The sequence below is a fragment of the Eptatretus burgeri genome, chromosome 18 (genome assembly GCF_056783735.1).
Source record: "Eptatretus burgeri isolate ZD-2024b chromosome 18, Ebu_testis_v1, whole genome shotgun sequence".
In the NCBI taxonomy this organism is placed as follows: Eukaryota; Metazoa; Chordata; class Myxini; order Myxiniformes; family Myxinidae; genus Eptatretus; species Eptatretus burgeri.
The window spans coordinates 38,879,491-38,905,764 of NC_140978.1; the positions used below are offsets into that span (position 1 = coordinate 38,879,491).

At 41.4% G+C, this 26,274-nt stretch overlaps 1 protein-coding gene across 2 annotated transcripts in view; it reads left to right on the forward strand.

The window, feature by feature from the left end:
• Positions 1-26,274, forward strand: part of LOC147008934 (plexin-A2-like) — a 297,247-nt gene that overhangs the window by 110,352 nt on the left and 160,621 nt on the right. For both annotated transcript variants that reach the window (XM_085864308.1, XM_085864309.1), the window contains 4 exons: positions 650-746; positions 7,737-7,927; positions 13,010-13,161; positions 13,285-13,405. In XM_085864308.1, the coding sequence (XP_085720434.1) occupies positions 650-746; positions 7,737-7,927; positions 13,010-13,161; positions 13,285-13,405 (561 nt within the window). The remainder of the gene's footprint in view (positions 1-649; positions 747-7,736; positions 7,928-13,009; positions 13,162-13,284; positions 13,406-26,274) is intronic.

Here is a 26,274-nt window from a genome sequence, read left to right on the forward strand (position 1 = left end):
CACCAGACTCTAATCAATTCCTCCTTGTCACACACCCAACCTGTCCACCAATTTTTTTCTGAATCCGTACTAAACTTTTTCAGATATCCTACAAATAGACAGGGGTGAAAATGTAACCTCCCTCCATCTTCGGTAGTGGAGGTAACTAGAACGGTACTTGGTAGAGCGCATACCTCCATCAAAGTGAAAAATTTACTTTTTCTTTCCACTGATAGGCTGGATCTGCATTCGAACCTGAACCAAAATCGAATCACCTTGTTCTTGTTATCACTCATCCACCAAGTGTCATCAAAATCCTTCTACAGCTTTTAGAGATATCCTGCTCACAGACAAACAAACAATCAGACAGACAGTGGTGAAAACTTCACCTCCGTGGAGGTACTAATTATTATTATCTAATCTAAATTTTTATTATTTCTTAAAGAGAGTGTGCACATTCACATGGAGTTTTAGCAGAATTCGAACAATGAACCATTTTTTAAGCCTTCATATTCGGCTTACTGTCTGATTCACATGTTTTGTTCATCATGATTGCACTAATTACAAATTGCCATGAAAAACAACAGTAAAGTGGAGCACAAGCACCAAGGAACTACTTCAGTTTATGGGTATATATATTGAAATATTAATCTAACTTTTTTGTTTGCAGTATGCATATGACAGCAACTCTCTAAGTGACCTTTTGGTGAACTTCTCTGTTGTTTGGAATGGTCGCTTTGTTATCGACAACCCCACGTATATTAAAGGTGAGGAAAATAACTAAAACAATTCGACTGTTTTTATAAACTGCTTATTGATGACAATGTAACAGCAAAAATGATATTGTGCACCTAATTGACATTGTGCACCAAACTCGTGTATTTGATCTCTTTGCCTTGCAAGTGTGATACATTGAGTTTTTTTTTTTATGTCGGGTTTATTTTTGCGTTTGTTTGGAAACATTGTGCTCTCATTAAATTGAAAGTTTGATGTCGATTTATATTTTTTGTAATTTATTTTGGTTATTTTCTATCAGTCTTTGATCTTACTTTCAGTTCAAGGATCCTTATTTTCTGTTTGTTATGTACATTTGGTAATTTTTCAAAAGAGAATGTAAATAAATTAGACCCAGGAAGATTGTAATACAGACAAACCTTCGCTCAGTTTGTACCATGTATGAGAAACGTGCTGTATTGAAAGTTCGCAAGATAATGCAAAACCCGTTGTACCCACTTCATAATTACCTCCACCACTGAAGGTGGAAGGAGGTTATGTTTTCACCCCTGTCTGTCTGGTTGTCTGTTTGTTACTTGCAAAATCGAAAATCTTTCAAGTGGATTGGTCAGTCGATTTTGTTAATCTGTCTGTCTGTTTGTTTGTCTGACTGTCAATCGCGTACAGGTTACAATTCTAAACCGATCATCATGAAACTTTACAAAGTTGTAGAAGTAGTCTGAACTGAGAAGCCGATTGATTTTGAGGTCAAAGGTCATCTTGAAGTCAAAATTCAAAAATCGTCATTTTTCATCTGATTGTCTTGAAATTTGAACAGGATTTGCATCGTCCATCACTGAATTGGGAAAGCAGGTATTTTTGAGGTCAAAAGGTCGAAGGTCAACCCGAGGTCAAACTTCAAAAATCATCAAATTTCAACTGGAAAATAGTCAATTTCATCCGATTAACTTGGGAATTAAGCAGAAATTGTATAGTGAATGACTGAATATAGTGTCTGTTGGGTAGTCGATCTAGTCAAAAAAAAATGTTTTGAGGTTTTTTTTTCTACCCTTATTATCAGTATTTAAAATGGCGATTTCAATTAATACAATGGTGATTTCGATGAAATTTGGCTGGTAGGTTCATACCATGACCGAGTTGTGTGCAAATGAGAACCGTTGCTATGGACACCACCGTTGCCGAGCAACGGGATTTTGAAATTTTTGAAAAATCATAAATTTATTTTTTCAAAAATCGGGCCACGAGCGACTGTGGGCAGTACATTCAGCCATATTGTCAAAAATTTCCAGCCGGATCCTATGAAAACTGTCGGAGAAGATAGACTTTGAATGAACCTGGTCAAAAACAATAAAAAAAACGAAGTTCGTTATATCTCAGAGACTATGAGTCAGATATACATGAAACTGGTATGGTAGGTTCATGGTATGTCCTAGTTATGTGTGAGAAAGAACCGTTGCTATGGACCCCTCCGTTGCCTAGCAACGGCCGTAAAACCTCTAAATGTGGGGGAATTTTAACAAAAAAACAATCTGCAGCCTTAACCCTTGAAGCTAGAATCATGAATTTTCTTGTGCTTAATCCTCAGGTCATTCCCCATCGCGCCAGGTTCTATTGGGTAGTCGCCTACCCATGTCCGCCTCCCGGCTTGTTTGTCTGTCTTTCAATCACCTACAGGTTACAATTTTAAACCGATCTTCACGAAACCTCACCACATGATAGAGTTTGTCATCAGAAATAAGCCTATTGTTTTTGAGGTCAAAAGGACAAAAGGTCAACAACTTGGTGAGATTTATAAAATCCTCAATTTTCATCCGATTGACTTCAAATTGGAAGACGATTTATACTTCAGGTCACTGAATTCAACTAGCCAATTTTTTTAGGTCAACATGGACCAAAAGGTCAACATAGGCCAAAGGTCAACAACATAGGTAAGATTTCTAAAATCCTCACTTTTCAGCCAATTGACTTGACATTTGAAGAGTATTTATATTTCACGTCACTGAATTCAACCAGCCAATTATTTTTGAGATCAACATTGACCAAAAGGTCAACACAGGCCCAAGTTCACAACTAAGGTGGTGTTTCAAAAATCCTCAATTTTCCTCCGATTGACTTGAAATTTGAAGAGGATTTATATTTCAGGTCATTGAATTCAACTGGCCTATTATTGTTGTGGTCAAATTTGTTTTATGGATTTTGCAAGTATCTGCTCTGCATGACGTTTTCTTCTTCTTTGTTTGTTTGTGTGCATGATATCTCAAAAAGTTGTGGATGGATCCGAATTAAATTTGGTGGACAGGTTGGTTGTGTGACGAGGATGAATTGATTCAACTTTGGTGAAGATCCGAATGTGGATCCAAATTTTTTTTTTTTCGTGATTCTTCACCATTGAGAGATGGGGCCAAAAATGATATATTGCATGATATTTCAAAAATGTGTTGGGGCCGATTTGGTCTACTGTATCAGGCATTGTGCGGCAGAGGTATGCGCTCTACTGAGTGCCCTTCTAGTTGTTTTTAGTTTGAATCATTCAGGCATCTGGACACCTTTAACACCACTTGCTTTATGCTGTCGTTTTAAACAATTATTTTTATTAAATGCAAAAATGGTTTCATGCAATGCTAACCCCCCATTTATGTCATCATCATCATTCCCAATGTTTGATTTTCAATTGTCAGTGGATGTAAAATTTCCATGTTTTTCACATGGATAATAAATGAAATGATTTGGTAGTAAAATACACCATAATTACAGTCTCACTACAATAAAAGAGGAATGGTCACCAATGAAGGAAGAACAATACCAACTAAAAAATGGCATTGTGAAAATAGCCTTATTTGGAGCACTTTTAAATTTATTCTTTTCTCCACAATTTTGTGAGAACGTACAAGGTGACTATAAAATAACATCATGTAGTTTGCTGGTGAAAACTTCAACAGGAACTAACTGTAACTCCAAACCTGTAGGATACATGCTTTCACCCCAAAGTTCACATACATAGGACGTCCAAAGGAACATGTTCACATAGTTTGCTTATTTTGACACCTGCTGGGAACCACTTTTGTGATGGGATGTCACCTCAAAGTAACCATATCTAGTTATGTAGTTCCATAAAGTCGTGACCAACTTTTGGTGACATTCATCATCAGATTTCTCCAAACATTAAAAAAAAAAAAACTTTCCTCACCTGCACCGCTTCTCAAAGCTCTGGCAGAGATGGCTTGGTTGCAGCCTTTACCCCATCCATCCAGCACATACACGTTCTGCCTCTTCCTCTTCTTCCCTCAACCACACCCAGCATGGTTGACCTCTCCAGACTTTCGTTTTCTGCACACATGATGTGCCGAAAGTATGACAGTTTCTGTTGGTCTAATTTCTTCAACCATTGATTTGTTTGTTCTTCTTGCAGTCCATGACACCACAAGATAATGTTTCCAGATCTTAGTCAATCCTGGCATTGTTGTTCTCCCCAATGATGACCATCTCTGAATTTCTCCTCAACATTCTCTACTCACTTCAAGTTTTGAACCGGGAAGATGAAACTTTCGACCAGTTACACCTGATCATCTCCCAATCTGAACACGTTGATATTCTCATTTGATGAGATTTTAATTTTTTTTTAGGTTTAAATAAAGACCAGCTTTTTCACTTTCCTTCTTCAGTGTCTGTAGCACTTTCTTCAAGTAGTCTTTACTTTCTTCCAATAGGTCGGTATCGTCAGCATACCTTCGGAAAAGTAACCATAGTGATTAGTGTCGTCAAACATACCTAGTAACCAAAGTAATTATTAAAATACGTTTCCTTTGAAATCGATGTGAAACTTTTTGTAGGAATCTACAGATTTACTGAGCTATATTAATGCTGTATTTTTGGTATTCAGCAACTTCCCCCTGAGATTTATGGTTTTCATTATAACATCTACTTGCATCCAATAATTCATGATAAAGTGGACATGACATTTGTGAACTGCCCATAGAGTACAACGGCAAACATAGGTAAGTAGTGGACAAGCATTGTGTAATAATTGTGATTTTAACAATAGTATAAAAATGCAGCGGAACAATATTTGATGCTACAAATTAAATTAAAAAAAACTCCAAAAAAAAGTAGCATCAACGAGTCAATTGATATTGATCACGCTGTGACTGGAGGTGTTAACACCACGATGAACCAAAACGATCTTCCACTGCGTTAAAACCAAACGGAGACGGCTTGCACGCATGGGAAATGAAGAAGCACGTGAGATGCTTAGCTCTGGTTTAACGGGGTTTATTCCTGACCACAAATAACAGAGGAAAACAGAACCCAACGGTGGGGCATGTCAAGGGAGGGAAAAGTGGGACACGGAGTCGCAACAGATAAATAATTATATGCAAGAGGTATAAAATCTAAAGGCACCTGACATCAGACTCGAGCACGGATGGGGAAGGGAATGAAAAAACGGCTGAGGCCTTAGCTTTTGTGGAGACATTGAAGCAGACACGACAAACCAGGGCGACTAACCGAGAGTGATGAATAGCCGAGGCAGGAAGACAAAGCATTACCAGGCAAGCACGAACAGGTGAGCAGGTGATGAATCAGGTGAACATGCGATGAACCAGAAGTGAGCAGGTAATGAACCATGCGAATATGCGATAAAGCTGGTGAGCAGGTGAGGAATCGGATGAGCAGGCAACGAACAGGACGAGGCATGAACACAAGCAGGATTCAAAATACTATAGGTGCACGAAGGACAAAAAATATGTATGAACGGATTCGGACGAAACTTGGTGGACAGGTTGGGTGTGTGACAAGGGACTATGTGGTTAGATTTTGGTGAAGATCTGGATCCGGGCTGAGGCATGCACTCTACCGAGTGCCCTTCCAATTAATATACGTTGTGAAAAGGTGTCAGTCAATAATAACCATAATAAATTAAAGAATATTGATCCATATCTTCAATATTTTGACGAATTAATGTGTGAAATTGTGATTTGAGAAAGCTGGCATACATTTCAATGGACTTGTACTTTTGTACCCACACTGTATACAAGAGCGAGTTTTCTCTGTGTGAAGCCTTTTCTTTGATTTTAAATACAATTATTCATACCCCTTGGCCAATTGTCCCCAAAATGTGCTCAAACACATTATTGTAACATGCACCTGATCAACGGCGTGATAAAGAATCGCAGTTCTTCGTCAAGTCAAAATTAAAACCAGAAGGGCACTTGGTAGAGCGCATACCTCCGCCACGTAAAACCTGATCCACGACAACATATCGGGCCCAATACATTTTTGAAATATCATGTTATACAGTACTATATAGTTTTTGGCCCTATCTCTCAATGGTGAAGAATCACTTTGAAAATTAAATGATTATCGTATCAAGATCCGGATCCGGATCTTCACCAAAATCGAATTAATTCATCCTTGCCAAACACCCAACCTGTCCACCAAGTCTCGTCCAAATCCCTCCACAACTTTTTCAGATATCGTGCTAGCTATCGTTTTTGGTCCTATCTCTCAATGGTGAAGAATCATTTTAAAAATTCTGGTAGTCGGATCTGGATCCGGATCTTTATCAAAATCTAATCAGTTCGTCCATGTCGCACACCGTCTGTCCACAAGATTTCATCCGGATCCGTTCACAAGTTTTTGAGATATCCTGCACACAAACAGGCAAACAAACAGACAAGCCAGTAGGAGGCGATGGGTCGCCGAGCATGGAAACTACAAGATATAGAGCAAAATGGATGTCATATAGCGGATAGGGAATCACCTTAAGATTATGCATATCAAATCTCATCCAGTTCCATCTACTGATAACTACTCGGTATCCATTTGAATGAAAAGTACCGAAAATTTGGTTTGAAATCGGAAATCGGAAATCCCCAAAGTTCGAGGGGGTGCTGTGGGTGAACAAAGATCTAATCGAAAATCCGGCTCGATCGTTTGTGCACAATTTATTCCAGACGATTAGTGTGAATTTTCATGACCATCCGACCATAACCCTAGGCGGAGTAGCATTTGGCGCGAAGGCACCTCCAGCTCTCGCATAGTATCGATTTTTGCACTAATTGACCTTTGACCCCTGACCGAAGCGAAATTGGTTAATATGTCCTGAGGCAAAGTTGTAGTACTCATTGAGTACCATGAACCTGCAAAGTTTCATTCGTATCGATGCACTCACCTGGTCGCTAGGGGGCCTTCAATTTTCGCCAATTTCCACGCATACCCTAATTGTAGGGGGCGCTGCGGGTAAAGTATTCCATATATCACAAAAACCGGAATATATTTGATAGAGCATCACCTGTAGATCATTCAGGCCAAATTTCATAACCCTACGTGGGATAATGTCTTTCGGAATTGATTTCGCGTGAACGGTACCGATTTTGAAGGTTTTTCGGTTGTTGCCAGGGAACCAAAGCGTCCCTCGCAACCATCACAATTTCCAAAGCACTCGGTCATAAGATGTACCTACCACCTGAGTTTGGTCAAAATCCGCCCATATTTACTACCAATTATGCTGATGACAAACAAACAAACATCCAAACAAACAGACAGAATTACTGACAATAAGGGTCACCTATTTCGGCGACCCAACAGAAAGGAGTGAAAACATAACCACCCTCACCTTCGGTGGTGGACGTAACAAGAAATAACAGCGCTTTGGCCAATCAGCAGGAGAGGAGGAGGAGCTTGGCTTACTTGCTGGCAATTTTGCATTGGCTGTGAAGGTGAATTGTTTGCGGGGAATTGACCCGATTGCATTCAATTATTTCCAGAATGTAAAGTAGTAGACAATTGTTCTACACTCTCCAGAGGACTACAATGAGTGTAAGTCATCATTGCATGATCCTGTACGACATCAAACAAGGAAATGAGACCATGGCCCATCATTCCCGTGTTGCATTCCTGGATTAATTTTTGCGACAGCTCTAAACATCAATCTTCTTGATGTTTTGCAAAAGTCTAAGTAACCCAATCTTGATCATGTGACCCAACTTGTATACTATATGCTGTGTTCGCTGCTTCCTTTCCAGTGCACCTTTATAAGTGCGGCGCAACCCGAACCAGCTGTGGGAGATGCCTGAAAGCTGAGCCAAAGTTTCGCTGTGGTTGGTGTCATTCTGAAGACAAGTGCTCACTACAGCAGCACTGCCCTAGTCCCATGCTCAACTGGATACAGTTTGGTCATCGCGGACAGCGCTGCATGCATCCACGCATTCACACGGTACAGGACATGCTGAATGATTTTGTGTGTTTGAAGATTAACAAGGAAATAAGATGAATTATCAAACTCAAATGTCGACTCAATGCATTGTTACATCATAGCACTGTATACTTCCACAGGCAATCCAACCATGTTCATTCTCTTGCTCCTGTACACTCTTATTCTCTCATGATCTATCATTTATCTTAAGATCCTGGTATGTTGCCTCCTTCAATCAGCCTCCCACTCTTGCCACTTTGTTCTGCCCTCCCCTTTGAGCCAAAATACAGCCCAGCATCATCTCCCCTGATCGAGCTCCAGAAGGTGTGTAGCACATGAGCCCCATTCAGCTTGACCAGTAGAAATAAAACACTTTGACAGGATTTATTTGTTTACCTCGAACTTCAAATATTGATTACATCCACTCTACAAGTTCAAGTTTCAGTACATCTCTTATTAAGATCATACCCAGGAGAGAGGAAGTCCCAAGGAAGACCGAACAAGATGCAGTGTATCAGTCTGGTTTTCAATCAACCTCACAAGCTTCCCAATTGTCAATGGATCAATTTTATAATGCTACTTCACATACCAAAAGCATTTGATGATCTTCCTCCTGCAGCAATTACCACCCTTATCTCTATCCATGCGCCTCCATGTTCACTGTGCCTCTCCAACCTGTACCCTCTGACCATCCTCTCATGCTTTTGAAAACTTGCTGATCATTCTTTCTTGGCTTATGCTCCCATCCAAAGGAAGTTCATTCCACATCCTCCAACTTCTTCTTGCGTACGGCAGCTTAGCTGCCGGGGTAGCTATCATTTCTTGGAAGCACGACTGTGTCGCTGATGCAGTGCCCCTCTACCAGTACACACTGGTACGCATTTTGCCGACCTCGGAAAGATGACAGGCTGAGTCAACCCCCTAGTGTATTAATTCAGCGGCCAACGGGACTTGAACTCAGGACCCTTGGATCGCAAGCCGCCACCCTAACCACTGAGTCATCACCAGGCTCATCCTCCAACTAAAATGAGACGATAAATAATAAAATAAATTGAAAACTCATCTTTTAAGACTAATTTCTTTGAAATAATTTTTTTTTAATCTTTGCCTTTTTTATTCTTAATCTGTTTCCTGTCGAATGTCTTTAGACATCTCATTGTGAAACTTCTGGTAGGATGGTGCAGAGGTAGCTCACTTACCTTTGAGCTGTCCAGCATGGGTTTGGTTCCTGACCTGACGGAAAAAAAATGTCGGATTGATGCTTCATAGGCAGTGTGTTGCATCACAACCTGTGCCGTCCCTCGCCTGAATGTTTAGCTCGGTGTCCTGTCTGCCAGTATTAGTTAGGGGACATTGAAGATCCCCACGGTGAGCATTTCTTGATGAGCGGGTGAGTTATCGCTGGCACCCTGGTCAAATTGCAAATTCTGACATGATTACCACTGGGGAAGACAAAAGAGAAAACATCCAGTGTAATCCTCTCTGTGGGACTGCTTTTGCAGCACTGAACATACCTTCAGCCAGAGCACCGCAGTGAGTTATAATTGCTGCCCCTCTCAACATGTGAATCCACTAGGTGTAAACGTTCTCATGCTGACCACAAGAAGCATTGATTGTCTGAATGTATTTTGATACTTATAACAGCTTAAAGCATATTTTTCACTTTTGGGATTTTTTACTTTTCAATGTAGCTTTTTCACTTTTCAATGTAGCTTAACGCTCTAATCAGATTACATTAATTTATAACCAAATTTAAACAACTCAACTCTCCTTATATCCAACCACTCTTTTCCAATTTGGCAGTTTCTACTCCATTTCTTAATCGTGAAGCAAATAACAGATACCTTCAACCATTCTAATATCGCTCATTATGTTGTGAGCTGCAAGGCCCTTAAACATTCTGTCATACACTCTTCCTGCTGCATCGAAGTAAATTAAAGCAGCATCCAGAGAAAAGTTGATCTTTAATCCTAAATCAGGATCAGGAGAAAGTCAGGCCTTGCTGTCCACCTGCAGTCTGTTAAAGAACATCCATCAGCTTACTCTGCTGCCCTAAACGTAGCTAGATCCTCCTTGTACGCCACTCTAATAAATAGCGGCTCCAACAACCCTCGGCATCTTTTCTCTCCCATAAACTGTCTCCTGAAGCCCTCAGATTCTTCTCCCGTTGTACCCACTACTGCAGATTGTAACCGTTTTTAAAAGATTTTTTTCGAAAAGTAATTTCCGGAATCAGACAGCAAACCAGGTCCACTAATAATAGCTTAACCCCCCTGCCCCCCTCACTGTTCCAGTTCCCTACACCGGCCCACCTTTCCCTCACAAATGAATTTGTAACCCTGGGTAAATCTCGATCCAACATCTATCCTGTTACATTTGGCGTTCCACAGGGGGGTCAGTTTTGGGACCCATTTTATGTATAATTTACCTGCTCCCCATTGGTCACATGTTCAGGAGGCATGGTATCAGTTTTCATTGTTATGCTGATGGCACTCAGGTGTACTTGCAAACCTTACCCGATATCCATCTTGTAATTTCCCGGGTGAACAACTGTTTGGATGAGGTAAAGAAAGGTATGGATGGATGCTAACTTTTTACAGCTCAATGGCAGTATGACTGAGCCTCTACTTATTGGTACTCCTCATCAGATTAAAAAAATTGGCAACAACCATATTGTAATTAATGGGCAAGTTATTCTACTTTTGTCCTCGGTCACTAATGTAGGTGTTACAATTGATCCATTTCTGTCTTTTGAAGCCCACGTCAAGAGAGATTGTCAAACTTCATTTTTCCACCTCAGAAACATTGCCAGATCGAGATCTTCTTTAAAGATGCCTGATGCAGAGAAGCTCATGCATACCTTTATCTCTTCCAGGCTCGATTACTGTTACTCACTCTTTATTGGTCGATCTGCCAAGTCTCTTCAAAAGCTGCAATATGTTTAGAAGAGTGCTGCACAGGTTTCAACCAAATTTATGGGAAAAAAGAGCACATCACTCCTGTGCTGGCTTCTTTGCACTGGTTGCCAGTGAAATATCAAATCAAGTTTAAAATTTTACTTTTGGTTTTTAAGATCTTTCCATGGCACCAGCCCCACATATTTGCAAAGTTTACTTGGTCATCACACGTCTACACGCACCCTTAGGTGGAGCACTGCCCGACTTCTATCTGTGCCCAGGACACAGCTTTGCACCGTGGGGGATCAGGCCTATTGCTCCGTTGAACCCTGCCTGTGGAATAAGCTCCCAAATCACCTGAAGGCATCCGGCTCCATTACAGTTTTAAAATCTAGGATTAAAACACACTATTATTCCCTTGCTTTGAAGTAATCTGCTTTGTAAACAGGATTGGTCAAGGATGTTATTATTTCTTTTGTATGTAATTTGACTTTCTCTATTGTTATTTGTATTTTATGTAATTTGATATATATATATATATATATATATATATATATATATATATATATATATATATATATATATATATTTCTCATTGATATTTGTTTCTTTTGTTCATGTTAATTTGACTCTGTTCTACTTTGATTCGTATCATATTGCCATTTTTATCTTTCTTTTCTTACTTAACCAATTGATTCTTCCCTTGTTCAGCATTTTGAGATTTCTTTGTATTTGAAAAGTGCTATTTCTATCATCTGGGGAAGTTTTGTATTTCTTTGTATTTCTATCATCTGGGGAAGTTTTGGTAATCATTAGAAGTATGACTGAAATGAACGAGAGAGTTCATAGAACACCTTAACCCACCCAAACTTGAGAAAAAAGGACATTGGCAGGGTCTATGAGCTGCAAATTTGATTGGTTGATATGATGTAAAATGCTGCAATATTTTGTCCAGCGACTGCTAAACGAAAGAGTTTTGAAAGTGCCAAAAATGTGATTTGTGTTCTACAATACAGTGTTCAAGTATATAATTCAATTGAAATAAAATAAAGGTTTTAAAGGTTGTCAAAAAAGATTTTCAGAAGTTTACCGCCATTGATGCAGCATCTTTTACATCACCCCATCAAACACGTTACATTACTTCTATGTACCTGTTGTTTGTGTTCTTTATGATGTCCTTAAAATAATTAGTGTCCTGTTTGGAATGATTTTCAATTTTGCTTAACTGCCAGATAGGCAGACAGACGAAGAATATTATCTCGCTCCTCTCTGCGCATGCGCAATCTGGACAGATTTAAAGCCAAAGTACTGTTAAACTACAGGTTTGTTTTCCAATTCATGCTCCAATTCATGTTAAACATATAACATTCAATTGAAATGAAGTGGTTCCTCGATCAGAAACCGACGTCTGTAGACAGAAATACAGACAGACTGAACCAATTGTTTAACCCAAGTTTTTATTCCACACTCACAGGTTAACAATTGATAAAATCATTTTGCGTAATTTAAAAAGAATCTTATCATCTCCATCTGAAACTTAATTGCTGTTTTAAATTTTCTGCAACATTCTCCAGAATTTCTCAGTTAATTTTTTTCAATTCTTGCCTGCATTTATTTTCATCGATTGTTTCTAAAATTTAGGCCATCTGCTGTGTTTGTACTGCTGGTATGTCTCACGCTAGTGCTTTAGAAGCTTGAGTTGCCAAGCGGTGAGCGAAAGGTGTGGTTCATGATTGTATCAATTATATTTTTATCGACAAATTGCCTTTAAAATTATTTTTAAGTCCTGTATTTATTTGCACACACAAAAATTGTCATCAAGTTATATTTTATGCAAGTGGTGCAATCTAACTGATTGAGGGTGGCACTCTGGCAGCTAGTCTGAAATTTCACTATTGCTGGAGAACATACTGGCTGGTGTCTAGGGCTCACAGGTACACCTTGTTTGGACCCTATCAGCTGCTTCTGGATGGTATGTTCCAGAACTGGCAACTCCACATACTGTTATTTTGTTGAAGTGAAGATGTATCATGTTGTTATGTTTGGGCCTGCAACAGCTCTTTTCTGCAGGCCTACAAGCAGATCCTCAATGTTTGTTTTATACCCATTGTTAGAGGCTTGCTTAACACACATAGGAATCTTTTTCATTTATTTAGGCTGACTTTTATTGTTGGTGTTTTCATAATGCTATTTTGGTTTTGTACAGTTGATACCAGCTACAGGTCCACGAGAAGGAGGCACTCATGTAACTGTGCAGGGAGAGAATTTGGGTCTTCAATTCTCTGAGATAAATGACCATGTGACAGTGGCAGGAGTGCATTGTCAGCCCCTTCGTGATCAGTACATCAGTGCCGAGCAGTGAGTTTTCCGAACACCATGCATTCACACGCTCCACTACGTTTATGTATTTTGTGAATCCCAAACTGTTTACAGTGTATTTCATGTTGCTTGCTGTATGACTAATTTATTTTGGTGTTGCAGGATTGTTTGTGAGATGGCAGAGGCTCTTTGGAATGCACCTGAATCCGGTGCAATTCGTGTTTGCGTCGGCATCTGTACCCCAGAATTCACAACAGAATCCACTCAGCAGTACCGCTTTGTGGTATGTTTAACAACTGTGAATGAGCAATACGTGAGTGAAAGGATAAGTAACTGAGAGTTTTAAGGAATGATTCTCAGGCCTCTGATGCACATTGTCAGACTGAACAACTCGTCTTCTATCATTAAAAAAAGTTACATGTTTACAAGAGGAAAGATTACAACTCATGCCGAGGAAATGAGGTCATGCGTGTTTTGTTTTAAGCGGTTGTGGCAGCGGTCTATTCTACATCACACAAAGAAGGTACGTTGTCATCTTGCAGAGGAAAGAAAATAGTGAAGTCTTTAATTAAATAATACTTTTGGTTTTCACATGAGATTTCAAGACTAAATAGTGTGCAAGTACAGGACTGGCATGGACATGTAATTGAAATATTACGTGAAGTAATTAAACATTAGAGATGATGAAAAATGGGTTGCGAGTGAAATGCACGCATACGTAATTCATTCGTTGGGAGGCTGTGGAAATTCCTGAGAAATATATTTTTAATTCTTCTTTTAGAAGTTACTAGCATATACAGTGCCTATAGAAGGTCTACACCCCCCTTTCAAAATTTTCACCTTGTGTTGCCTTATAGCCTGGAATTAAATTACATGAAATCAGACATTTTTTTTTTCCACGTTCATTTTCACATCGTAATCCACAACTTCCAAGTGAAAAACAAATTCTACAAATTTCACAGAATTAATTAAAAATACAAAACTGGAATATCTTGGTTGGATAAGTGTCCACCCCCTTCCAGCAATTGTAAACAAGAAAAAGAGCAATCAGAGATTGCAGACCCTCGCCAGGACTTGTTTTGTGTGGTGTTTGTGTAGTTTAGTGTGGTATATTTTGTGTGGCGTTTGTGTACCGGTGTGTTACATAATTAATAAGAGACATAATTAGAACTGCCCCTTTATAAATACTGGCAGTGCTGAATGGTTCAGTCATTTCAGAGATTTTTAAAGGTTTAAAAAAAAAACAATATGGCTGCCAAATTACATGGTCAATGACGTCATCAAAAAATGTTGGTGGACCATTTTATCCCGAGATTTCCTTTAAAAATTTTTCCTACTGATCAGATGTAGCATTCTACATATGCAATTATGACGTCATAATGAAGGCACCTATGATGTCATAAAAAAATCACACTCATTCCCCATGAGGAGTACTTGAAATGTGTCAAGTTTCAATTTTTGCCTTGGTGTGGTTTCAGAGTTAAAGAGGTCCAAAGTTTTTCCGTTTTTCCAATATGGCTGCCGCACCATGTGACCTATGGCATTATAATTATCATTAAAACATTCTACATGAGTAGTCACACTATTGGTGAAAATTTCGTCTCAATCCGACAAGCAGTTTTGGAGAAAGACACGAAAGTTCTGTAAGGACAAACAAAAAAGACAAACAGAGACAAACAAAACAAACAGACAAACAAAGATACAGACCCAAATGCAATACCCTCTCCTTCAGCGAGGGTAGTTATATCAGGTGTAACCAATCGCCTTCAAAATCACACTCCAAGTTAAATGGCCTCCACCTGTGTAAAGCCGCTGTCACACCTTGACGGTTTAGCCAGCGTATGCCGACGTATGAAAAATTTGTCTAAAACGCTGGCACACGTCGAATACGTTATGGGTAAGTTTTATATACGTTAAGAGCACGCTGAAGCACGCTGGCATACGTCGTAGTACGCCGAGCTCGTTGACAAATTTTAACATGCTCAAAATTTTTCGACGTATGCCAGCGTATGACTCACACGTTCCGCATACGCTGGCCATAAGTTGTAGGCACGTTACGCGATCGTTGACACACGTTACTTTTAAGTTACTCATAAGTCGAAACGCGTCGAGGTAATGTTTAGCGTCATTGTTCCAGACTCCATGGTTTTTTTTTTTTTTCTTTGGCATGACGGTGATGTTGACACTTCGATTTCTAGTGCGGTTATAATATAATATAATTAATAGGCTGCCGCGCAACGATTTAAATCATAACTGCACTAGAAATCGAAGTGTCAACATCACCGTCATGCTGAAGAAGAAAATAAAAATAAAAATAAAAACCATGGAGTCGAGAGCACTGAAGGGTTCCTCCTGTGTGAACCCCATTTGTATATACCAATTCCCTTCAACGCTGCCAATACGCCATTATACGGTAGCTGTAAGTTAGTAACACGTTCAGTAAGTTCTGTGGTCGTCTGGAAGATGTCAAATACATCTACATACGTCAATATGCGTTGGAGGTACGTTACACATGGGTTCAAAGCACGTTACTCATAGGTTAGAAATATGTTTCGGGTACACTAAACATTACCTCGACATGTTTCGACTTATGAGTAACTTACAAGTAACGTGTGTCGACGTGTGTCGACGTGTGTCAACGATCACATAACGTGCCTACAACTTACGGCCAGCGTATGCGGAACGTGTGCGTCATACGCAGGCATACGTCTAAAAATTTTGAGCATGTTAAAATTTGTCGACGTGCTCGGCGTACTACGACGTATGCCAGCGTGCTTCAGCGTGCTCTTAACGTGTACAAAACTTACCCATAACGTATTCGACATGTGCCAGCGTATTCGGCAAATTTTTCATATGTCTGCATACGCTGGCTAAAACGTTAAGGTGTGACAGGGCCTTGACAGTTCGATGTCTCGTGCGGTTATGATTTGAATTGCCGAGCGGCAGCCTTTTAATAGGCTACGCCACGTGATCGTCGGCGATACGCTGCCGAGCGCTATGCATACGTTAGACTATCGTTGGGTATAGGTTGTGAACGCCAACAACACGCTAAGCATTCGTTGGTATAAGTTATCTATATGTTATCGAAACGTTCTGTCTATGTTACTGATATGTTATGCATACGTCCAACTCGTTATGAATATGCCAAAAAACTGAAAAAAACATCAATAGTTCAGCGTACGCCAGCGTTTTACATACATTTTGATACGTTGCCATACGCTGGCTAAAACATCAAGGTGTGACAGCGGCTTTAAATTGGAGTGATTCTGATTCTTTCAGAATAAAATCAGTTGTTCCTGTAGGTTTCCTCTGCTGGGTGATACATTTCACAGCAACGACTCAACCATGAGCACCAATGAGCTTTTGAAAGACCTCGGGGATAAAGTTGTGGAAAGTCACAGATCAGGGGATTGGCAAAAAATATTTTAAAAGCCTTGAATATCCTTTGGAGCACAGTCAAGACAATCATTAAAAAGTGAAAGGCATATGGTACCACCAACATCCTGCCCTCGATCAGGCCGTCCCTCCAAACTGGATGACCAAGCAAGGAGGAGACTGATCAGAGAGGCCACCAAGAGGCCAATGGCAACTTTGAAAGAGCTACAGGCCTTTATGGCAAAGATTGGTCACTGTGCATGTGACAGCAATATCCCGAGCACTCAACAAGTCTGTCCTGTATGGTAGGGTGGAAAGAAGGAAGCCTTTACTCAAAAAAGTCCACCTTGAGTCCCATTTGAGGTATGCAAAAAAACACTCCAGAGATTCTGAAGCCATGTGGCAAAAAGTTTTGTGGTTTGACGAAACCAAGACGGAACGTTTTGGCCTCAATGCAAAATGCTACGTTTAGTGCAAAGCCAACACAGCACACCACCGAAAGAACACCATCCCTACTGTGAAGCATGGTGGTAGCAGCATCATGTTATGGGGATGTTTCTCATCAGCAGGGACTGGGGCATTTAGCGGGAGAGAAGGGAAAATGGGTGAAGCAAAATACAGAAAATCCTTGAGGAAAACCTTCTGCCCTCTTCAAGAAAGATGAAATTGGGAGGGAAGTTCACCTTTCAACATGACAACAACCCGAAGCACAGAGCCAAAGCTACAATTTAGTGGCTGAGGAACAATAAGATGAATATCCTTGAGTGGTCCCGTCAGAGCCCCGACCGAAATACAATCAAAAAGCTGTGGCATGCCCTGAAGATTGCTGTCCTTCAACGCTCCCCACTCAACTTGACTGAGCTTGAACAGTTTTGTTCAGAAGAATGGGCAAATATTGCCCAATCAAGGTGTGCAAAGTTGGTAGAGACCTATCCCAACAGACTCACAGCTGTAATTGCTGTCAATGGTGCTTCTACCAAGTATTAACTCAGTGGGGTGGACACTTGTCCAACCAAGATATTATATTTTAATTTTATATTTAAAATTGATTTTCTAAAATTTGTTGAATTTGTTTTTCACCTGGAAGTTGTGGGCTACGGTGTGTAAATAAAGTTGGAAAAAGTTAGGTTTAATGCAATTTAATTCCAGGCTATAAGGCAACAAAAGGTGAACATTTTTAAAGGGGGTGTAAACTTTCTCTCTGCACTGTAAGACCCGTCGATTCACTAATTGGGATACCGATGTTTGCTGCGATTGCTAATCTATGGGGCAAGAACAAAAAAGGATTTCCTGGGAGATCCTGCTCTCCGTGCTGGGATAACCAGCGTTGCAGTCACAAGTTTGCATTTGCATTTTCGTCACATGTGCCCACGTACCCACGCACACAAACCGACCTTTATTTATTTAATTGTGTCACAAACCTTCCCCGGAGTTTCCTGAATCCACCGTCATTGGGTTTATTGAAATCCGTTAATCCAATTTCAAATTATAACACAACCAACAAAGACAGGCAGCCAGACACTGCTCCTTTATAATATAGATGGACACGTGAAGACTTGAGGAGGAGGGTGAGATTTGGTATTTGTGAGAGGGGTGAGTGGTTGGGGAATGCAGTTGGGGGGGGGATTGAGGAGTTGGAGGGGGGTGGAATGGGGAAGGGGTTTGAAGGCTTGGAGTGGGAAAGTGAACGAAGCCTTTGGATTGGTGGGGGGGGGGGGGGTAAAGGCTTGAAACTTGGGGTTTTGGAGTGGCGCTTGATGACTTGGGGTTTGTAAGGGGGGGACTTGAGGACTTTAAAAGTCACATTCTACATTGCACAGATGTTCCATGGGTACCTGCAAGTCTAAGAATGTTGTGCATGTACTTGATTGATTGATATATTGTTAAAGTCATCGGGTTCGGCTGGTTACCTGACTCAGTGAACCGTGACAAAGTAGTTGCGGCAGGTGATTGATTCAGTTGTCTGGCACCAGATCATATGCCTGTCCACCACTCCACTGTGGTGGGCAGGCACATGATAGAATGGAACCACCGGCCAATATATGCGCTGCATTTATTCGTTGCCGTATGCCTGATCTCAAATAACTACCAAGTTGAGACGTTGGACATCTGGCACGGCCTCGTTATGGGCACTAAACGCTCAATCCAATTTATCCTACAATTTACTTGCACAATTACAATCTCGATTAGAACCACCCAAATTCTCGAAAGGCCCAGTCACACCTTGATGTTTTAGCCAGCTTATGCCGTTTTTTGGAAAATTTGTCGAAAACGCTGGTACACGTCGAATACGTTATGGGTAAGTTTTGATAACATTGAGAGCACGCTGAAAAACACTGCCATACGTCGTTGTACGCTGGCTTTAAACGTACTTTTCGGTTGTCCTCAAATTTTCCATGCTTGAAATTTAAGACTTATGCCAGCATATGACTCGCACGTTCCGCATAACGCTGGCCATAAGTTGTAGGCACGTCACGCGATCGTTGACACACGTTACTTGTGAGTTACTCATAAGTCAAAACACGTCGAGGTAATGTTTAGCGTAACCGAAACTTATTTCTAACCTATGAGTTACGTGTTGTACTCACGTTACGCGATCGGTGACACACATTGACACACGTTACTTGTAAGGTACTCATAAGTCGAAACACATCAAGGTAATGGTTGGCGTCAGTGTTCCAGACTCCCTGTTTTTTTTTTTTTTTAGGTTTTTTTTTTTCTTCCTTCCTTCGGTATGATGGTGATTTTGACACTTCGATTTCTAGTGCGGTTATAATATAATATAATTAATAGGCTGCCGCTCAACGATTTAAATCACAACCGCACTGTACACTGAACACCGTCATACCGAAGATAAAAAAAAAACCGGGAGTCTGGAAAACTGACGCTAACTATTACCTTGACGTGTTTCGACTTATGAGTACCTTACAAGTAACGTGTGTCTGTGTGTCAACGATCGCATATCGTGCGAACAACTTATTCCCATCGCATGCGGAGCGTGTGTCATACGGCAAGTACGTCGTAAAATTTTCAACATGTTTAAAATTACAAGACGTACTCCATTTAATACGACGTATGATAGCGTACTTTAGCGTTCTATTCACGCATACCAAACTTACCCATAACGTATTCGACGTGCGCCAGCGTTTTAGACGCATTTTTCTTAGGTCGGCATACGCTGGTAAGATCGCCAAGGTGTGACTGCGATGTTGACACTTCCATTTATGCGGCGGTTATGATTTGAATCGTTGTGCGGCAGCCTTTTCATAACCTACGCCATGTCATCGTCGGCGATGCGTGCAGCACGCTATGCATAAGTTAGACTATCGTTGGGCATAGGTTGTGAAGGCCGACAACAGGTTCAGCATTCGTTGGTGTAAGTTATCTGTAACACAAAGAAACGTTCTGTGTCCGTTACTAATACGTTATGCATAAGACCAAGTCGTTATGAATACGTCCGAATCTTTAAAAAAAACATCAAAAGTTCAACGTAAGCCAGCGTTTTACATACATTTTAATACGTTGCCATTGCTGGCTAAAACGTCAAGGTGTGACTGGGCCTTAAGATCAAGTGGTTTTAAAATTTAATTGGGAGAACATGGGGCAGGAATATAAGAAGAATCAAACGATAATCACAAATAAGCACTCCTTAACCCTCTACCAGATACATTCTAATGAGTCAAACGGATGGATGGGAACATTCATTATGTACGCTTTAAGGTCTCTTTCATACCACAGGAGATAGACAAGAGAGTGAGTCAGACAAGATGTAAAATATCCCGACTGTGCCCAGCATGACACAGCTTGACTTTTGGAGAAGACACGAGCAGGCAAGACACAGTTCATTCCACAGATGAACCTGAATACGAAGAGAACAGTGAGCATGGCTTGATGGGTGGGGCGGGGCAGAGACTGCAGCAGCAAAGGGGGCCGGTTCAGAGAGAAACCCTCCGGCCACTCATGTGCAGGTTCTCCAGCAGAGTTTCCGGGCACCTGCTGCCTCCATTACATCTGCCTTTATAGCTTCCGCTCTCACCCGCTCTGATGCCGCATTTAGCCCCTCCCTTCTCGGCTACTGTTGGTCCAAGACCCAGCTTTACAGGTGGGGGAACCACCCATTGCCTTTCACTCCGATGGTCCTCCTCAGTTTTGATCCGGACCGAAGCACAGCTTTTCCCACCCAAACCTGGGCCTGATGGCCTGTCAGATTGTAATCTCGTTTATGTGCTTTTAAACAAAGATAAGAACATTAAAAAGGCAATTCCAAGGATGAGGGTTTTGGACACAAACATTGGGGCGGGTAGACGACCGTTCTACACATAACGACACATATCTCGTATCACAATTCAATTACCTAACACATATTTTAAGACAATCAAGATGGGAGATAACTACTCTATTCTATGCAAAGTTATTCCCTGGAAGTCATTACCACAACTATCTATATACATATATACACACATAATGTTCGTTCTATCCTGTTCATTACCTTCGCAAACTTCGTTTGACAAAGGTATTGTATTGACCCCTTTGCATTTATTTATTGGTAAATACGTGTGCGGACAACATTGCGCAAAAACTGCTGGACCGATTTGCATGAAATTTTCATAGATGATGTGCAGTTACTGAAGGACGCCAGGCGAAGCTTTTGGGAGCGATCGGATCAAAGGTCAAGGTGAAGGTCACAAAAAGGTCAAAATCGTTTTTTTGCGATTAAAGTGTCAATTTTGTTCCGATTTACATCAAATTAAGTCCAAAATGTTCACTATTCAAATCCCGATCCACTGATATAGCGTATGGTATAGTGTTTGCAACCCGAGTTAGTCTGTGGAAGTCAAAGGCCAAGGGGGTCACCAAAATGGAGTTTTTGATTGGGAAGCGTTGTGGACAACATTACACAAAAACGACTTTGCAGATTGTCATGAAATTTTGTGGATGTGTTTGGCATCACGAGAGGACAAATCGATTAGATTTTGGGAGCGATCGGATCAAAGGTTAAGGTCAAGGTCACAAAAAGGTCAAAATCGTTTTTTCGCAATTAAATTGTCAATTTTGTTTTGATTTACAGCAAATTAACTCCAAAATGTTCAAAATTAAATTCCCCATCCTCTAATATGACACATGGTATAGTACTTTTGTTACCCAAGGCAGCAGTTGGGGGGCAAAGGTCAAGGGGGTCACACAAATTCATATTTATATCGGAAAGCGTTGTGGACAACTTAACGCAAAAAAACAAAAACGCAGAGAGGCTTTAATTGTTTTGGATTTGTTTGGCATCATGAAAGGACAAATCCATTAGATTTTGGGAGCCATCGGATCAAAGGTCAAGGTCACAAAAAGGTTAACATCGTTTTTTTCATGATGAAAACGGTTAATATGTTTCCGATTTACATCAAATTAACTCCAAATTGTTCAGTGTTCAATTCCCCATCTTCTGAAATGACACAAGGTATAGTACTATTGTCACCCTAGGTAGCGGTTGTGGGTCAAAGGTCATGGGGGTCACGAAATGCATATTTGTATTGAGATGCATTGTGGACAACTTAATACAAAGGTAACTAGTGGCTGCGGCGAAGGTATGCGCTCTACGAGTGCCCGTTCTAGTTTATAATTAAATTACAACACCCCCTGTGGTATTTAATAGTGGACATGGATGTGCCCCCCACATGGGGAAGACCTTCTCGATTGCAGGCCCTTGCTGCTCCGATGGTTGGCAGCGAGTGTCCCAGAAGCAGTGGGGGAAAGAGAGTGGCAGTAGTACATGTGGAAGAATTGCGTTGCTCAGATGGCTCAGAGGGCTCAGATGGCTCAGAGGGCTCAGATGGCTCAGATGGCTCAGATGGCAGAGCACTGGTACGGTTTTCCAGAGGACCTGGGTTCGATTCCCGGTCTGGGCCCGTAATTTTTCCACATATATTTACAATATTAGTTCTATTCTGTTCATATATATATATATATATATATATATATATATATATATATATATATATATATATATATATATATATATATATATATATATATATGTAATCTCCCAAGTTAAACTTGCAGTTTGGAGTACAATCAAATAAATCCATGGTGAGTTCTCTAGTCTTTAATTGAACAGATAATTCCTTCCAATTTGCTGTTCAATAAAACCAAAAACGTTATACAGTGTCTGGAGAAGTGCTTTGAAAACCAAAAACGTTGTCTCCAGGATGTCCCTCAAGTCGTTCAATTAAACTCAACGTTTCGGTTAACAACACGTGACAAGCCACATACATCTGCTAACCTTTCTCAAGAGTAATGAAAATTATGTCAGAATCCTCCAATATACCTGAAGGTGGAGGTGGGCAATGCTGAACAACCAGTCAATGCACTTGTCACGTCATGTCACGAGTGAATCCCAACCTTTATCAACTTTAATAACCATTAGCACATTTAAGGATCAACCAAAATAATCATGTTGTCAAATTTTATTAATTCCTGAATGTTTAGATAAGATCAAGGGATAAGATAAGATCAGTTACCAAGCAGCTAGCTCCTTGCACTTGTGAAGCCAGCCATTCCTTTTTGACTGTTTTGAATGGAGTGCTTAAGCCACTTGGCGAGTGCTCTACAATAAATTTGGTAACTGAACACACTCAGGCCACTGATGAATTGCAATCTATCCGAGATGGGCAATCACGATATATTATATATGCACATAAGCAGTTGGCATGTTTTTGCTTCATGAACATAAGCAGGGTTAATTGTATTTAACAATTGAGCCAACGGACTGTTGCCAACTTACACCTCCCAAATAAAAGATGAACAATTTGCATAAGTAGAACGGCACTCAGGAGAGTGCATACCTCCCTCTGCCAGGTTGAACAGCTTACAGTTTACGTTATGTATCCCACTGAAAGGCCGCATCTGGATCCGGACCTGAACCAAAATCGAATTGGCTTGTTCTTGTCTCATCAGCTTGTTCTACCCAACTCCTCCACTAAGTTTTTTTAATTTTTTTTATTTTTTTTTTGTCATAACGCGTCCACAACTTTTGGAACGAGCAGGCAATATATTGTTACGAATTTCGCCCGCCCGGCGTGCGATCGGCCGCGTAACTCAAATCGCGACGCGTCGCCCACCGGAACGGACAATTCAGTCGTGACCCTCTTGGAACTACCGCCAAGGAGCTAGCCACGGGTGGGGGTTTAACCTCACCACAACCCAGTCCGCATTCGACCCGTGCGAAATAGGGTGAATCGCCGAATGTCGATATACCTAAGTACCCACGCGGGTAGCGTACCGAGGAGTTGTACCACGCCGCAGGTCGACTCCGGACACGAACCACTTAAGCGGCTCGTTCCGTGCTGCGGGGATAACTGAGCGGAGTTATCGTCGACCTCCACAGTTCAGATTATTTATTGGGTGTCTACACCCACTACCAATCCCTTACGTGATGCCAGATGGAACTTTCAAACAAAGGGAAGGATGCAATGAAACGGGAAACAGTTCGACAGGCAAGTAGTTTTATTTCTCTCACACACACACACACACACACACACACACACACACACACACACACACACACACACACACACACACACACACACACACACACACACACACACACACACACACACACACACACACACACACACACACACACACACACACACACGACAAGGCACGTATTCACAGCCATACAAAAATGCACATATAACAGTCATACAATAAAAGCAACGCAGAGCTACGACCGAATAAAGCAATGTACAAGCACTTACACGGGTTTACCTAATAGACTGGCGCCACACACACACACACACACACACACACACACACACACACACACACACACACACACACACACACACACACACACACACACACACACACACACACACACACACACATTTACACCAAAAGCAAAGAAAATACAAGCCACCCTCACAGGCAAGGAGGCAGACAGGTCCGTGGACCAAATGAACGTGGGACCTGGGTGATCGGCCAGGTCCATGAGACCGAAGGGGTCTTACCCACGCCCTCGTGGCGCGATGGCGGGCTAGCCGCAATGTCCGCGTAATGCGCCTGACTCCGTGCCCCTGGTATGGTCGGTGAGCTCCTCCAGGCGTGCGCTGCGCAGGCACGTGTTGGTCGGTCAACACCATGGTTGGGGCGGGGAGCAGACGGGGTTACCGGCGCTATCTCAGCGTGGATGGGGAAATTGTTGATGCTCGGGGTGGGAAGAGGGGAATGGCGGACGCTCCGTCCCGCTAGCGGGGTCTCCGGACCGCACCGACTCCGGCGAACTCTCACCCCTGAGTCCTCTTCTGCGTCCCTGCTCCACGCCGTGACTCGTCCCTCGACCTCAACTCCGAGCTCCGTCCCTTTCGCCGTCCGATTCCCGCAAACACACGATTCAGACTCCATGACTTCCAACTAGCACCACTTTCTGCGCCACTTTCTGCACCCCTTTCTGCACACACGAGCTGCGTTGTGATCGCGTCTTTATAGACCGGGGGAGGAGCTTGTATGCAGATTTACGGATCAAAACGCACTTGGAGGCGGGGCCACACCACCCCACGCTCGCCCATTGGATGGAGAAAAGGGTGTGAAGCCTTCCTGATCCACTTCTCCTCTCCCGGAAGGATCCATGTGTACTCGCGGCTCGACGGGTTCGGCAAGAATCACCGAACGGGCCCTGGACAGCACGACATTCGGTGTTGCCAGGTGGTGTGGTTGTTGGGTGTGGAAGGAGAAAGGCGAAGGTGGTGGGGCGTTTGCTGTGGTGGTTTGGTTGTTGGCGGGCATCGTTTGGGAATGGCAGTGAAGCGATGTTTGTGGGGTGGAGTTGTGGAGGTAAAGAGGCGAAGGTGGTGATGTTTGAGTTGTTGGCGGCTTAATGGTCCAAAATAACGATAGAGAAAGAAAAATGGCTAACTCAAAGCATCGCAGCCCGGATGAATCACACATATTCCCTCTAAACAACAGGTGTGGACTAACTACACATGAACTTATCGATATATCTAACCTGAGGACCTTTCTGGTGTATTGCAAATTTCCACAGCCGTAACAATATCATTTTGGCCCCATCTCTCAATAGATGAAGAATCGCTTTAAGAATAAAAAAAAAGCTTGTATCTGGATTCTGATCTTTACCAAATTCTAATCAACTTGTCCATGTCACACACTCAGCTTGTCCACAAAATTTTATCCGAATCCATCCACAACATGCCTCTCACAGACGAACAGACAGACGTGTGAACACATAACCTCCATCCACCTTCAGTGGTGGAGGTAATAAATGAATTTTGTTTTTAGTCCGCGTTGTCATGCTTCATGTATGTAAGCAGGGTTATTTGTATTTATAGATTGGTTGTCAATTTACCCCATCCAAATATAGAGATGAGCGATTAGTATTATAAATGAAGGTTTTTGAATGTAACATCAACGATCGACTTCTGCTGCCAACAATTGCAGGACCATATAAAATGGTGATAATACCCGCCAATTACAATTTTTACAACTACAATTTTTTTACGCCAATTAAAATTACAATACAGGCCACTGACGATTCCTTCCAATTTGCTGTTCAATAAAACCAAACACGTTATACAGTATATAGAGAAGTGCTTTGAAAACCAAAAGCGTTGTCTCCAGGGTGTTCCTTAAGTCGATAACCCACTTTTGTTGAGCTGTAGATCGTGGAATATTTGATGAAAATGCACGTTTCTTGTGTCACAATTTAGCTTGAGGATCAGAATAGAGATGGTGCTGCAAACCCTGTGCATTTGGCCCTTAAAACAAAAAATC